Genomic DNA, 16,619 nt, shown 5'->3' with positions numbered 1-16,619 from the left:
CTACTTCTACCTCCTGTTTTGTGGCTGGTGCTCCATGCCTCTTAGATCTGGGACGGAAGGAGATCTCAAGATAAAGAAATTCACAATGACTTGGTCCTGGCACCTGTCTTCTAGTTCGAGGCCCTGGGCTGTGGCTGGAAGCAGGTAGATGGTGAGCACTGGGGTATGGGGACTTATGTGTTTAAGCTAGCACTGCACATTGACCTCATCAGAGGTCCTAGGCACACATGCTGCCCAGGCAGAGCTCCTCCAAGCCTTTGTTGGAAAAATCCTGGAGGACCCCCTTCCAAGCTGCCCTCTACTGTGGCTTCTCTGGCACTTGGATCAGATACCTTGTGTGCTCCAGTCAAGGCTGGCCTAGCCCTGGGGATGTGAGCTATCATGGTACCTGATCACATCTTCTGTTTCCTTAGTCTCCTGTGCTCCCAAACTCTGTGACGGGCTTGGACTCTCTCTCTCTGCCAGGTAACTGTGGTGTTTGCCCAGGTAAACACATGGGTCACAGACCTACGTGACCAGGACTGAATGTCCAATTTAGATGGCAGATGGCACAGAGAATGTTCAGGACATATAAACTGAATTCACTAATATGGAGACCTTAAGCACATTTTAATACCTTTGGGCCTCAGTTCTCTTATTTGTGGGATGAAGATACTGACCTTCCTGTCCAGATTCCATAAGGTTATTGCGAAGACAAACATAGCCTAAAATCTATCAGACTGCTCAACTGTAGGTGAAGATAAAGAGACTCTTCTGCTGAGATGAGCTCCTTGTCCACGGCAAGTGTAACTGCAGGTTTGCAAGGAGCAGTCACACAGCTCTCTGCACGGTGCAGATCACAAATTCCACCTACTTAGCACAGTTACTTCTCACTGGGCCTCAGTTTTCCCAACTGTAAAATAGGAGCGATGAGCCAGATCATCTCTAAGGGCCTTTCTAACTCTAGGAGTCTGAGACCCAATAGCAAGATACTTAACTTCTCACGGCTCAATACTCTGGCTGGTCCTCTCCCCAGGTTTCCCCACAAAGCTCCTCTCCCAAGAGAAGCTGACCTGAGGACAGAGAGGGACAATTATCTGCCAGAGGGGAAACAGTGGCACTCAGCTCCAGCTCATCAATACTTACAACTTTGGGCTTCGTCTTGGTTGGTGACTGAAGAGGGGATGTCACTTTCCTCAGCTGGGGAGGGTGAGGTCGGTACGGCACGTAGGTCTGCAGCTGGGGGAAGAGCCGAACCTCCAGAGGGGTCCGCACAGGGCTGGTGGGGGGGCTGGGCTGCGGGGCCGGCTTGCTCTCAGAAGTCGAGAGCGAAGGCACAGGCGGATGAGGAAACAAAGGCACCGTTTTTCTCTCTAAGGGGCGTGGAGGGAAACAAAGGGTGGGATGGAACGAAGACCTCAGAGGACAAGAAGAGTGACTTACACCATGAAGACCTGACCTCCCAAGGGCCATCCCACCCACCCGGGTGCCGACCTCTGGGAAGATGGCCCACTCACCCGGATTTTTGACCGATTCCACCAGAATTCTGAAGTTCTCCTTATTCGCACTCAGGCCTGCAATGACATCTTCAATCCTCCAGAGATCCTTCTGTATCTGTGATTTCTCCTGAGGAAACGAGGTGGTGGTTCATTTCCTTCTGAGCTCTTTACCCGAAGCTTCTTCTTAGGACTCATTGCTGTCGTTTCAGACAGGGCCCTCGCCCTCAAACATCCCCTTGGGGAACCCCACCACGGCGACAGCCAAGCCTGCTTCACAGCTTTGTAGGGAAGTGCAGACGTGGAAGATGCCCAAGACCCAGGACAGGAACTTCCAAGAAGCTCTCACCCGTCCAACTTGCCTATTTTCACCTAATTTAAAAATAGACTGACTTTAAATACTGTTTGAGTCCACTTCTGTGAGGTACCTGGAGTAGTCAGGATACCTAGAAAGAGCAGTCTGTGGGGAGAAGAGGAATGGGGATTGTTGTCTCACGGGTACCGAGTTCAGGTCTGCAAGACAAAAAGGGCTGTGGAGACGGGTGCGCGTGACGTGAATACACTTAACACTACCGAAGTGTACCCCTAAAAATGGTCAAGGTGGTAAATTTTGTTATGCATATTTTACCACGATTTAAAAAACAGACCATCTTAGGCAACCATGGGTAAAGGAAACTGAAGGCAAGGACTAGAGGTTACGCCATCCATGGAATATAAAGAGCATCTTTTAATGGACAGTTAAATCCCAGGATCTGAAGTTCAGTTAAGAGTACAATGGGCAGTGGAAACTATATGGCCATTAAAAGGAATGGAGAACTGATACAGGCTACAACGTGGATGAATTTGAAAACATTATGCTGGGTGAAAGAAGCCAGACACACAATGTATGATTGCATTTATATGAAATGTCCAGAATAGGAAAATCCATAGACAGAAAGTAGATCAGTGGTTGGCTAGAGCAAGGGTGGGGAGGTGGGGATGGGGAGTGACTGCTCATAGGCACATGGTTTCTTTTGGGGGATGAAAATGTTATAAAATTGAATGTGGGGACAGTTTCACAACTCTGAATATTCTAAAAACCACTGAATTGAATATTTTAAAAAGGTGAATTTTACAGTATACGAATTATATGATAAAGCTTTTTTTTTTTTTTTTTTTTTTTGAGTAATGAAGGAGCCAGGCTACACAACCATATGCACACAACTTATAACTGAAATCGGCTGGGAAGAGGCCCCAGAAAGAGGTGAGCAGGGTCTGTCATGATTAAAGGATTGTGGGCACCTTTTAACAAGTTGTTTAAACATCAAATACAATATTCTTTCAGTTTTTAAATTACCATGGGGGAAGACAGCCTTTGTCCATCCCTGTGGACTTACGAAGGCTTCACATTCCCATCTCCCCAAGGCACCTGGCCACCCTCGACTGGAAGAGTTCTCTCATGCGAGAACTGGAACTGTCCAATGCTGCAGTTAGACCATGTGTTCCCTGACACATCTCACGGGACGAGGTACTCAGCAGATTCTCAGTACATGTATACTGAATGAATAAAGGACTAATCACATAGAATTCCGTGATCAAACACTGTCCAACGGCCGTGACAACAGATATCCGAGGCCTCCTTCCTAAGGGGTTCACACTCTCATACGCTCCCCACCTTGCCAATACCAACATACATCCTCAGGACTGACGAGCAAATAGTGACCTTGATGCTCAGCTCCTCTCTAAAGTACAAGCGTCCTAAAACAAACATGTTATTCAGCCCAGAGTCTGTGTATAAGCTAATGTGATTATCTCAAGAACAGAAGTCCCCAGGTAGAGTGCTGGGAAGAGGTGAAGGAGGAACATGGAATGAAAAATCAACTCTTTCTCTCCCCTCCTCTGGCAGTCTACCTGGCATACTTCTACCTGTCAGTTCACAACCCAGCCCCACTTTGCCTCTCTGTCATCCCCACATGTAAGAGAAGAGGAGCAAAGGCCAGAGAAACTCTTTCTCTAAGAGAGATGGAATTTCAGAACTTAATGACAAGTTGAAGGAAGCTTTTGGGGAGCAAAGAGGTGGGGTTTCATTCCTGTATCCTCACACCACACTGGGCAGGAAGGCTCCTGTGTGCTACACTCAGCAGAAGCCTGAAATCATCGCCCCGAACTAGGGACACCTGCCACTGCCTCTCACCCAGTTACCTGGATGTTCTTTTATCCTCTAGCTTCCCTGCCCAGGTGGTCATGAAAATCTTCATAAATAAAGCCACTCGTATTTACTTGAAAAGGCTATGAATTTTCTCACAGCCAAACCTGGCTTTAGGGAGGCAAGTTTCCAGGCCTCACTACTGTGAATGTGTTTGGGGCCATAAGCATATCTCCAGCATCATTGATTTTATTCAGGACTCTGACAGCTTGCCCGGCCTAGAATTACACCAAAGAAGTTAGCACAGAGCCTGCTCAAAGAAGGGCTCTGTGAGCTTCCCAGGTCATTGAGCAATGCCACCAAGCTGGATGGAAATCAAGCTGGAGGGAACAGGATTCAAACTGGCCTATGTCTTAGTAACACACAGGGCTAAGTTCTCCAGCGAGTCTGTGACAAAACCTGTATGTTGTACCCATTTGTTTTTTGGAGGGGAAAAATGGTTTCTGGGCCTGTTGTATACCAAATTACCATAAAATAAGGTGCTGTAGAAATATAAATGGCTAATGACTATATGAAAAGATGTTTAACCTACCAGTAATTAAATAAATGCAAATTAAAACAAGATGTCCTTTTCAGCAGGTAGACGGGCAAAAATTAAAAAGACTGATAACATCGAATGCTGGAGAGATGTGGGTAGATAGGTTCAGTACTCTCATTCACTGTGGGTGAGAGAGCAAATGAGTACAGCCTTTCAGAGAGTGTTCTGGCACTATCTGTCAACAACGAAGATATATACTCATCTCAACTCACCAAGTCCACTCCTAGAATCCTATCTTAGATAAATGCTAATAAATAAGTTGAAACGGCAGTTACATAGACGCTTACTGTGGCATCATTTATAAAAGCAAAACACTACAAATAATTTAAAATGCCCATCAGAAAATGAATGGCTAATTAAAATACAGAATATCTAGACTATGAAATTCTACACAGTGGTTAAGAACTAATTTGATTTCATTTACTTAGGCCAACAATGCCCAGTACAACTTTCTGAGGTTATGGAAATCTTCTATCATCTGTGTGCTGTCCAATATAGTAGCCCTCCACTAGCCACATATGGCTGGCTACTGAGCAGTTGAAATGATTCTAGTGTGACTGAGAAAGAGATTTCTATTATTAGTTAATTCTGATTAATTTATGTTTAAATTTAAATAGCTACCATATTGGACAGCTTAAATTTGGAAGTATCTTTCCAGGAAAGATCCCCACAACGCAAGGTGATGACAAAGAGTTATGGAACAATGTGTAAGTGTGATTCCTCTTAAAGTAAACCCAACTCCCATCCCCAAATAAATTACACAATTCTATGTGTGTGCATGTTTGGAAATGCACAGGAAATGGTCAGAAAGGCAACGCTACACACTGATGGCACTCGTGACATACATATGCGGGGTAGGTGGTGGTCTGAGGCAGAAAGGGGAAGAAGACTTTTGTTTATTTTTTCTTTTTGCTTCTCATTGGTTGGCCTTTTCAAAGAGATACGGTCATCTATTATTTGTATAATTATAAAAACGTAAGGAATGAAATGCTAAAAAAATTACTGCTAAAACTAATGTGGTTCATTGAAGTCCAAGTAGATAGATATGACAGGACGGTTTAAGGAACTAGTAACCAGAAATAATCATTTCAAGGACTTTGTCAGCAATATTCACCTAGTATTTTCAAGCTACTATGCTAAGTTCTGGAAATACAAAAAAAAAAAAAAAAGGCGGGGGGAGGAATTATTAGGGAAAAGAGGGGACATTTAAGTTCTAGGGAACCTAGCAGGCTGGCCCTGAGCCACAGGCAAGAGTCTCCTCAACATGGCCCTGGACAGGTTGCCTGGAACCAGCTCAGAATAGTGAGTGGAGGGATAGCAAGGCCTGGGAAAAGCCTCCCAGTCCCGAATTCCAGTCATTTTTTGGGGTGAGGCTGATATCAGGAGGATCAACACACCCATTAATCATTTTAATGAAGAGCCTAGAACTAGTTCATCAATTAGCAAGTCTAACACCAAAACTGGCCCAGCATGGTGCCTCATACATAAGAAGCCTCAATCAATGTTTGCTGAATTCAAATAAATCGAATTTATATTAGCACCCTGAAAGAAGAGATACAGATCTGAAGTTGGGCTGGAAAACAGGTTATTTTGTTATAAAGTTGAGGGTGGAGTGAGAGCCTGGCTGGGCACCATAGTGAGGGAACAGTGGGCAGCAGCAAGGTTTAACCACACAGGGCCTTTCTTCTCTCACCTTTGGGGACAGAGGCAGCTGTCAACAGGTGGCCTGCTTTTTAAGGATAGAGGAGGCAGGGCTCTAAGGCTGCCCTTCCTAAGTGGGGCAGGGGCCACAATGATGGGTATTCTCCCGGCCTAGCCTTCAGAAATGCTAGTGACTGCCTAGAGCCGAGAGGCACCTCCATGGACCTGGATTCACACTACCTCCTCAGGTGAAAGCTTGATAACATCTGTCTTCAGGAACTGGAGAAAGGAAGTGGGCAGGGCTTCCTGCTGCTGTCTGAGTAAATAGAAACCGAAGACGGGCCAAGAACCAAGGAACACAGATCACTCTCAAGTCTCTATAATGCTCTCAAGGCTGGTATTTGTCTCCTCTTGGAGCTGTTTCTCCAAATGATCAGTAGTAAAACCCTTACGAAAATGCCCGAGAACTTGTTTCTGAGAGCAGAGAGGCAGGGGAACTGTGGGGAGGCTGAATATCACAGCCTGGTTAGGGGACGGGATCCCCAAGGGAGAGCTTGGGGTGGGGAGCAGGCTGCATCCGGGTGGAGAAAGAGAAGGCCCTGGGTGGGGCTCTCAGAAGAAATCAGAGCTCAGAGGAGATGAAGAGCCCTTGGGTCACCTGGAAAAAAAAGGCTCTTCTGTGCTGCTCCTGTAGGGTCTGCTTCAGCTGTCCCACATCACTCTCCAACTTCAGATACTCATTCCAGGCATTCTCCATCTCCTGTTGGCCAAGGAAACACTTCTGATTCTTAGTTGTCCCCTGGCCCCCAGAAGCCTCATGAGCACCTATGCTCCTGACCATTGCTGACCCAGCCAGGGGAAGAGGGAAGGGGTGTCCCATAGGTCTTGGGCAGGCCTGGTGAGAGACAAGGGTTGTCTTCTCATCACTCTGACTCTGGCCACCTGTACTGTCCCCTCTTCTACCTTTGGGGATGCTTTGGTTCCTGGCCCTGGCAAAAAGGGCCTGTATCACATCAGATGAACGAATAAAGTGGAAATTCTGATGTCGTCAAATTAACTGTACACAGAGCAGGGAATAGCCTTGCAGGTTGGTGTGAGAAATCTGGTCCTTTGGGTGCCACAACAGCCATCCAGGAGTCACTGATGCAAAGGACCCAAAGGCACTGGTAGAGATAGATATGTTACCTCTAGACAAGGTAAGCTACTGTCAGGAGGCAGCCTGCAGAAGTTCTGGTACTCAAGACTCTCGCCCCTGAATTGGCGAATTCAACTATAGTTTGGGAGATGAGAACAGCAGCCCCCTGCCCAGCCCGACCTGAGGGGGAGTGTCTGCCACCCACCACACCCTCTACACACAGTGGACTCTCTGGAGAGCTCTGCCCGGATGTGGACAAGGTCCTCCTGCAGCAACCTCTGCTGGTAGGCAATCTTCTCAAGGTGCTGGGGCTGGTCTCGGTACTGATCCATCTGTCTGTGCAACACCTCCAGCACAGACTCTAGCTGGTCCTGCACCAGGCAAGGGTCAAAGAGCAAGACAATAGCAGGACAGTCCCTGGAGGCCTCCCCACACCATCCCAGCAACTAAACAAACCTGCTGGATTCTAACTGTGGCTGAAGGGGCCAGTGTCCAGCTGGGGCCTGAGAGTCAGTGCTTCTGGTTCCAACTCTGACCCTGCCCACTGAGTGGCCTGGAGCAAGTCATCTAACAGCTCTGTGCCTTAGTTTCCTCATCTACAAAGTAGGCACAAGGCCATCAACTCCTTATAGGATAAACAATGAGGATAAATCAGAGTTGGTGGAAAACTAAGCTCCTGGGACAAAGGCCATGTTATAAACCTTCAGCATCACAAATATAATGCCTTGTTAAAATGTAATAAAGAAAAAAAATAACACTAAGTGTCTAAGAGGCTAAATATCAGTGGCCCCCTCCATTCTGCCCCAGCCCATTCCTGCCCTCCCATCCAGACTTCCTTCCTCCATAGCCTAGAACCTAGAAGATGTCGTTTGATACAACGTGTCGTTTGATACAATCTGGTCTATGACTGAGAAAAGACAAACCTCCACTCCACCAGCCTAAGATCACGCAAAACTGATACATACTTTGTTCTCCTTGAGGGCTCGTATCTTGTCTTCCAAGTCCTGGAGGATCCTGTCTTGTTCACAGAAGACGCTCAGTTTGACCTGTGAGCAAGAACAGGTTGGAGAGAGCCTGGGATGGTGAGGAAAGGGGCTGGCCCTGCAGTGTCATCAGAAAGCCTTTGGCTATGGAATCATCCAAACTCTGCCTGAAGCTGCCCACCCCGGGTCTGAGGGCAGCAGGCAGCTGAGGGGTCAGCCTGTCACTCTGGTCACTCACGTCAATATCGCTCTCAGCAATCTTCACTGGCTTCAGGCTTCGATCTTTGAGAAGGTCCCGGCCTGTCATCTGGGAGGTGAACAATTTAAAGGAGATTTAACCATGGGGTTTGAGATAGGAACTCGGGAAGGAAAGTTAGCTCACGATGGATGGGCGTGGAGATCTTGGCAGTGGCAAGTAAGGTCACGGCACAGAAGGGGCAAAAAACAAAATCTTTTTGTAATCCTAGTAGCCCTTGTAAACTTTTCAAAGAAAATGTAGATGTTCAAGTTACAGTATTAACTGTAGAAGCTTGTACTTGCTCAAATGAGTTCAATATGAATCTTGGAATATTTGCCACCAGTAAGAGAGTTTTGCTACCAAATCTGGGGTCAAACACAAGTGATGGAAGTCCATGACCCCTGTCCAGGGCAGTGGGGTGGGTGGACGAGAAGGAACAAGCAAATCCTCTAGGCATTGTCAAGCCTTAGTTTAAGGAAGTTTCTGAACAGCCCACCTCCCATGAGTAAGGTCAGCCTTCTTCATTCTACATTATTTGCAAAGAGGATCTGACCAAGGGAAGAAGAAACCTGGACAATTCCTGGCTGGGGTTTTCAAGTGATCCCTGAAAAACTGGGGCTAGGTTGTACTTGTGTAAGTTACAAGCTACCCTGCCCTCTGAAGAAAGGAAACCACGAAGCAGTAGACAAAAATCAGCCAAACTTATGTGCCGGTAGAATTTCATTTCCCATCCCTCTTTTGACCCAATGTGGGCAACATGTTGTCCATCTTTCACTGACCCCCATGAAGCTAAATCCAAGTCTTTAGCCCATTTTTCATTTCCCCCAAATCTTCTTCTTGCCAAAAGCTGTGCAGGGGATGGGAGACTTTTTCACAGATGTCCCCTCCATGGCCAAGCCACGGTCAGGAATGGCCTGGCTAAATGTGCCCTGTTTAGGGAAGGCTGTTTCACTGAACTCCATTTTGCACATCTGACCAGGGACATGCAGGATGTGGCTAACCATGGCTGAGATAAGTGGCATGTATACTATGCAGAGGGTTCCAGTGTGGATGGACAGACAACTCCTGGATGGTCCTTGCTTTCCCCCCAATCCATCTGGGTGGTCCAGTAAGTTTGTAAATGTGAATCTGAAGCAGAAATATATTAGCAATCATTCTTCTCAGTACTCATGCCACCCATGTGCCCAACTGTCCTGCACTTCCTCTCTCCCTGACAATCGTCGTCAATAAACCCAAAGATCCAGGGAGAATACCCTCTCCATGCCTTGGCCTGAGGACTGAGTCTGGCTGCAGACCCACACCCACCCATTCCCATGTCCCCTTTGGTCACATAGTAGAGGGCAGGGACCACTGTCTGTTTTTTGTCTTGGTAAAGTTAGCCTAGAGCATAAGGCCTGGTACACTGGAAGGTACTTGGCAAATGCTTATTGTATTGCGAGTAGGCCAAAAGAAAAGACTTATAAGTCAATGCTGTATTGTTCCTGGAAAAAGCAGAACTCCAGCCAAATTCTGCTCTTCGAACTGGGAGATTATGTGTACATACACGTATACACACAGTCACGAACACAGTGACTACAGCAATCACACACAAACAGACTGTGCTGGCTCCTGCAAGGGCAGAGGGAGAGGGGAAGAATGGCATTAATGCTGGTGAACCACAAACAGGCAGGACTTAGGCCTTTAAACTCCGGAGAACCCAGCAGGTAAAGGCAGGGGAGTCTTCACTGTGTCACAAGTCCATCAAAGCAGAGGGCAATGAGTTTGTTTACCCTCCAAGGGGCTGACTCTTGGCTCGCTTCCTGGGAAAGAATCATTTTCAAAATGAGATATGCTTTGGAGATGCTTCCTCCTAGCAAAACTCTTCACCTTATTTCACTGAAGCTTTTTACAGATGATATCTTTTTGATGCTGAAATAGCAAGGCACAGAATCTAATTGAGCGATGCCTCATTTATCCAGCACCATCAGAAATGATGTATTCTACACAAAAAAGGCATTTTGAGAAAGCCAAATCTTTTAAACTTTTTGATGGAAAGCTTACTAAAAGTATGCCCTTCGCTGCCTTCGCAGAATACTGAATATAAATTCAACTTTTTGGATGAATCATAGTCATTACAAAAATCAATAATAGAGAATTTCTCAGAAGCTAGTGTTTTAGAACTATTTGCTTCTTGATAAATACTCTCAAATTTCTGGGCCTTAATTTTTATTTTAGATTGACATTACGTTTCTTTTATGTCTCAGGATATTCGCAGACCCTCTTTCCTAAGAGGTAGCTTTCTCTTGCCCCCTTTTAATGTGCTGCTTTTAAAGCGCTGCGGGTTAGGAACTGGAACTCAGATTGAGTCTGTTAGAATTAGGAAATCAACACAGGTGACACTCTTGGTGCTTCTCCCCGTCTCCCTCCCTCTAGCTGGGCTTGGTGCCCTTCAGGGGAGACCCTCCCACTTCTTGTGTCTCCCATAACTACTGGGCCTTAGTACATCAGGTGATACATTCTGTCTCCCCTCACTAGATACTAACCAAATTAGGGGTGGTGGTGGGGACTCTGACCTACTTTCTGCGTATCCTCAAAGCCCAGCCAGGGCCCACCATATATCTGCTTAGTGAGTCTGTGAATGTAGCAAAGCAAGGTGAGTTGGCTGTGCTCAGGGCCGACACCCCCTCCTACGGTGTAAAGGCCACGGGCCTTAGAGTGTGGGCTTCGTGATAGTGGTTATACAGCTCAGGGGTCCTTTAAGCTTCCGAATTTATCTTTTTCCAAACAGCTGAGGCTACTAAGACATATCCAGTAGTGTGTGACATCTAATTTTCCTTTTAAAATTGTGCTCTGTGTTAGCAATGTTTAAATCCATTTAAAACATCAACTATGGGTCCCCAACATCACCATCACCAAAAAAAGTGAGTCAGTGGGCACTCATCCATTTGAAAGAGGGTCTGCCTCAGAAAGGCATCGAAGGCCACTCAGGCATCTCAGTCTCCTCCACATCCCCAGACACCTTTCCTCAGAATCCGAGATGACTGGACTCAGCACCTGCTTCCCAGCCTGCAGGCTCCCCTGGAATGCAACAGCTGGCCATATTTCACTCAGTACTTCTGCATCAGTCAGAGGGGGGGTGGGAGACACCCATTTTGTTCTAGTCCCGCTCTAGACATCAACATCCTGCTCCGAAGAGCCACCCCAATCCCAGGGCCATGGTGGAATCTGAGGACACCCCAGATCCTCCAATGTGACCAAGAACTGCTGCTCCCTCCCAAGGAACTCATGCTTGACTACCCAGACCATGCTGGTCTCTGTCTAGGTCAGCCCGCATCATGGAGGCAGACGAGCAAGAATGGGAACACAGCACAAGCTAGTAGCAAGCTAGGCAAGTCCCCCCAACCCCCACCCCTGTGGCAACACAAAGGATGGAGTCACAGAACGCCACAGATGAGAGGCTCAGCCTGATGTACCAGCCACAACTCTGAAGGGAGCTTGAATAGAAAGAAAATAAACCGAAATGACTTGCAGGAAGCCTGGGGGTGGTCAGGAGGGCCCCTGGTTAAGCAAGTGATGGAGTCGGCACTGAGCCAGAAGCAATGGAATGGCCCCGCTTGGAGACACAGATCAGATCATCTTACGCTTCTCCTGGGCCGACAGCCCAGTGCTGACTTCTTCAGCACTTTGTAAAGCACGTTGATCAAAGGTTCATTATTTTTTATCTGTTCCAAACAAAAAAGGCAAATACAACAAAACGTAACAGGTGAGACATCAAATGACACTTGAAAGAGCCAGAATTTGGGGAACTGGCAAGGGGAATCTCGAGAATGTGGAGCTCTCCAATTCAGTGACTGGGTCTCAGTCTGCCTGGGTTGCTTCCCAGCTGTTGGACCTTTCTGGAGTTCAGTACCCATGTCTATGAAATGGAGAATAACAAGTTCTGCCTGAAGGATCTTTGTGCAGGCTACCTTACATGAGAATGCCAAGTTCATTGCCCATCTCCTTCCAGGTACTGCCGCAGAAGGTAAGAGGGAACTTTGCTCCTACTTTGTCCTCTCTCTTCACATACTGTAAGGCAGTGGTTCCCAACCTTTTTCGCACCAGGGACTGGTGCTCCTATGAGAATCTATTGCCTGATGATCTGAGGTGGAGCTGAGGCAGTGACGCTAGCTCTGGGGAGCGGCTGCAAGTACAGATGAAGCTTTGCTCACTTGCCTACCACTCACCTGCTGTGTGGCCTGGTTCCTAACAGGCGTGGCCCAGGGGTTGGGGACCCCTGCTGTAAGGTACCAAATATTTACTTTAGAGCAGAACCATCATTAGTCTCTGAGACCCTCGCCTCCACCACACCTGTGCTGCATCTAAATAATTATGTCTTACCAATGGTCCCAAATGCTTACAGCTCCTTTGGGGAAGGACTGTCCGACCCACTACAACAGTGCATCTCAGCCCTGGCTTGAACACTGGAATCACACAAGAGCTTTTACAAATACTGATGCCTGAGTCCCAACTCCATGAGACTTGGATGTAGTTGGCCTGGGCATCGGGATTCTTAAAAGTGGCTCTCAAATTTTAGCATGCTTTGGAATCAACTGACAAGCTTTTAATATTCAAATTTTCTGGCCCTTACTCCCAGAGGTTGCTACTCAGCAAGTCTGGGATGGGACTCAAGACTTTGTATTTCTAGCAAATTTGCAGGTATTGCTGATGCCACTGGTCTGGCATCACACTTTGAGAACCACTGCTGTGAAACAATGTTTCTCAACCATGGCTACACATTAGAAACCCCTAGGGAGGTTTTTTGTTTGTTTTTGTTTGTTTGTTTTTTAAGAGTAATATCTGAGTGTTATCAATTAAATCAGAGTCTCTAAGGGATAGGGTCCAATCACCGATATTCAACTAAATGGCTCCCCTTGTTGTTTTAGCTCATGGCCCAGGTTAATAATCTCTGCTCCAGAACAACAGACCTCAAATTTTAGTGTGCACAAGAGTCACCCCGAAGCTTAATTTTTAAAAATGCAGAATTCTGAGTACATCTCCAGAGGCTCTAATTCAACAGAACCCTCCAGATCCACAATTTTTTTTTTTTTAATCGAGCTCTCAGGTGATCCTGATCACAATTTAAGAAACTTTGCTCTTAACTTTGTTCAGGGAAACAGACCCTGGACAGAGAAGCCTTGATCTCAGGCTCAAATAGTCAGAAAGAGCCTGGAGGTCAGGTATCTGGAGCCACTGATGATATTTGCCTCACCAGGCACAAGGGTCTCTCTGGGGTTGAGTGCAACCTGCTCTACCTACAAAGGCACCACCTGAGCGGCTTGCAGATACCCTCCCCTCCACCTCCCCATCCTAGCTTCATAGCTGCATAAAAACAATTCATGGTGTCAACAGGGAACTCCAACACACCTACTTCAGACGCAGCTGGGGTACAGGTCTTAAAGAGCAGCACATTGATGCCAGAAATACAATTCAGTGAATACACCTTTAGGGTGGGCGAAGTACATGGTACACGGAAACAAGAAGGCAGGTGTGGAGTCAGTCACAGGTTGAATTCCAGCCATATAACTTTGCAGAAGTTACCTCTCAATACTTGGGTTCCTGGTTGGTAAGGTGCAGATAATAATTCCTATCGCTCAAAGATGCTGAGATAGACTGCGTGAGATAGTGACCGTCAAGTGCGCAGACACTGCTAGGCAGGAACAGATTCTTAATCAATGTGGAGTCCTTTCTACTCTGGTACCACCAAGTAAAATGCCAGAGAAATAAACATTTCTAAAAAGAACATTAATACAGTTGTCTTCTAAGCTGGTGGAATATGCCTTTGTGTGATCACTTGGCACTATGACAGGAATGCTCACTTCAGAAAGAAAAGCCTCCACAACATGTGGGGAGCAAACACCACCGATTCCGGAAGCTGAGCATCTGCTGATGGTGGGGATAATGGGCTCTGGATTCTTAAGTCCATGGCCTTTGGGGCAGGGACAAGTGGTACCCTAGGCCAAACTGGGGGAGGCAGGGAGACTGTCCTACAAAGAGGCTCACCTCCTTACTGGTAGAGGCTGTGCTCATCATGATCTCCACATCCAGGCCCTTTCAACTCTGTCCACAGAGGCCCTCATCCCAGGGACCTCAGCTGGGCCAATAAGCAGCTCATTTTGTCTAGCATGTCATAGAATCTTAAGAGCCAGTAGGTCTCAGGATTTTCCTGACCCAGTCACTCATCCCACCCAGTGCTTCTCTAACCTTGGGTACACCCCAGTAAGGGGGAGTTCGCCGCAACCTGTGGTGACCCTTTTAGAAGTCTTTCTTCTACTAAATGAAACCTGTCAACTTATAGCTACTCGCCACTGGTCTTACATTCTCCTTAGGGCAACATTTCAGAGCTTTATAGACTGTCTCTATGTCTTCCCTGAGTCACCCTTACCTTCGACCATTCTGCACTGGAGCTGTGCTGGCTGCTGCTATTTGTTGCTGCCCAGCATGCCCTCCCACTAGAGACCCCTCTCCCTTACTCCGGGAGAGGCTAGGCTGAAAGGAAGTGACCCTAGGTTTGTGGGTGGTCATCTTCCCTGGCCATGTGGAGGCAAGGGAAGTGATGACATGGCCTGCGCACCTGGTACACAGCCTCTGGAACATATATTCCCTTTTTGGCTTAGCAGGTTGATTGGGGCTTCAGACACTTGCAAACAAAAGCATCCTGCTTAACACACCCTTCAGCCACGATTCTTGCAGGCCCTCAACACCTCTCCTTTGATTCCAGCCCTTCCCTCATTTGGATCCTGAGGTGAGATGCTCATCCGGGAACCCCACACCCCAGCTGGGTCAGAGCAGACCCACTGCCTCCCTGATCTGGGCACCCTGTCCCTTGGAGGGAGGCCAAGGTGGTGTCAGCTCTCCTGGCAGCCATGCCAGACTGATGACTCACACGCAGCACCAACCCCACATCTCCTCCCACACGTGCTGCTGGTGTAGTTCATCTGGGGGACTAGTTCTCGGAGAGGAGCCAGCAACTGGAGCAACAGCTATAAGGCCAGGGAAACTTTGGTATCAACACAACTGTTTCCCATGACAAATAGTGACAATTTACAATTACTGATGTTCTGGGCACACACAGCTCCTAGCTAGTGAAACACCCCAGGGGTGCACCTTGCCTCTATCACATCGAACACATTTCCTAGCTCAGTTCCATCAGAAACTCAGTTCCTCTGGGTCCACAGTAGCAGAAGCAGCATTTTAAGAGGGGCTGGGAGGCAAGGCGACTAAGAACATGAGCTTCAGAGTCAGAGCGACACCCAAATACAGACTTCCCAGTAACTACTTATGTGGTCCTGGGAAAGCCATTTATCTCTATGAGCCCCAGTAACCAACAGATGCCATCACCTCTCTTCCAGGGCTACTGCGGGGTTACAAACTTAATAGGAGTAAAACACAGTCGCTGGCACACATTATGCCCTCTATTGTTATTAGCTTCTGTTGGGGGTCGGGACACACAGGAACTCTTGGCTCTGTTCTTCTATCCTGTGCCTCAGTTTTTCTCTCTCTAAATCCTCTTTAACTAAATTCTACAATATTGAAATTAAACAAACCTGAGCTGGATCTTCCTTCCAGGAGGGCCAACTGTAAGTTTCAGCTATCCAATACAAACAGGAACCAAAAGACAGATATTCCCACTAATTCTGGCTCAGGCACTTTATTCTTTCCTGCACTGTGCATCAAGTACTGTGAAGAGTGTTTCATGGTACACCTGTGTAGCTGCTGAGCCAAGCCTCTGCCAGGGGCCGCGGTAGGTGGATGCTCTAATACTTCTGTGACGAATGCATGGCCCCAGGGCAGGGGTGAGAAGAACCGAGCAGGCAACATGGTGACTGGTGGTCAGGAAGGCCAGGGACTGTGGATGTGGCAGCACGCAGGGCAGCTGTAGGCTGGGGGCTGGTGGACCTCTCCCCAGGCCCAGTGGGGATGGTGGGTGTGGTGGAAGGACCCCGCCCTGTTCCATCAGGGCCCAGGAGGATGGTCTGGACTGCCCACTTAGCCCACCCCACCATGCTGAGCACTGTGTACCCTGAGGCATCACTACTACACTCACGCCACATAAGCTTAATGTGCACTGGTTGTGAGAGAACCTTGTTTTGCTCATGTCCAAAGCCAAGTCAGACTTTTGCTCACTATACCTTCCTTCCAAAAGCCTGGGATAGAATTGGGAACCTGGATGACCTGTCCCTACCTCCCTCACTATCCCTACCTCCTAGCCGCACCATCCTCACCCTAGTTCTCTTGGGCTCTGGCCGTCCCCTTCCCTTTATCCCCAACCCAAACCCTTTGGCTCTTCAAGGCTCCACGTACATGCGGCCTCCTCCGGGAGCCTTCCCCGCCCTGCAACCCACAGTCACCTTCATTATCTCAGCTCTGAGCACTGGGCCACATGGATCTTTGCACACTCACTAT

At 47.6% G+C, this 16,619-nt stretch overlaps 1 protein-coding gene across 9 annotated transcripts in view; it reads right to left on the bottom strand.

Annotated features, from left to right (window-relative positions):
- Nucleotides 1-16,619, bottom strand: part of PLEKHA7 (pleckstrin homology domain containing A7) — a 123,089-nt gene that overhangs the window by 16,245 nt on the left and 90,225 nt on the right. For all 9 annotated transcript variants that reach the window (XR_003046128.1, XM_015589625.2, XM_025046373.1 and 6 more), the window contains 6 exons: nucleotides 8,196-8,264; nucleotides 7,940-8,020; nucleotides 7,196-7,345; nucleotides 6,498-6,599; nucleotides 1,497-1,605; nucleotides 1,126-1,352 (listed from right to left, as the gene is read on the bottom strand). Coding sequence is in view for 8 of the 9 variants with exons in the window: in XM_015589625.2 (XP_015445111.1) it covers nucleotides 1,126-1,352; nucleotides 1,497-1,605; nucleotides 6,498-6,599; nucleotides 7,196-7,345; nucleotides 7,940-8,020; nucleotides 8,196-8,264 (738 nt within the window). In the remaining variant the exon portion in view is untranslated. The remainder of the gene's footprint in view (nucleotides 1-1,125; nucleotides 1,353-1,496; nucleotides 1,606-6,497; nucleotides 6,600-7,195; nucleotides 7,346-7,939; nucleotides 8,021-8,195; nucleotides 8,265-16,619) is intronic.

Source organism: Pteropus alecto, unplaced genomic scaffold (assembly GCF_000325575.1).
Source record: "Pteropus alecto unplaced genomic scaffold, ASM32557v1 scaffold120, whole genome shotgun sequence".
Taxonomy (NCBI): domain Eukaryota; kingdom Metazoa; phylum Chordata; class Mammalia; order Chiroptera; family Pteropodidae; genus Pteropus; species Pteropus alecto.
The sequence above is the reverse complement of the archived record's forward strand: the minus strand, read 5'-3'. Positions and strand labels throughout refer to the sequence as shown.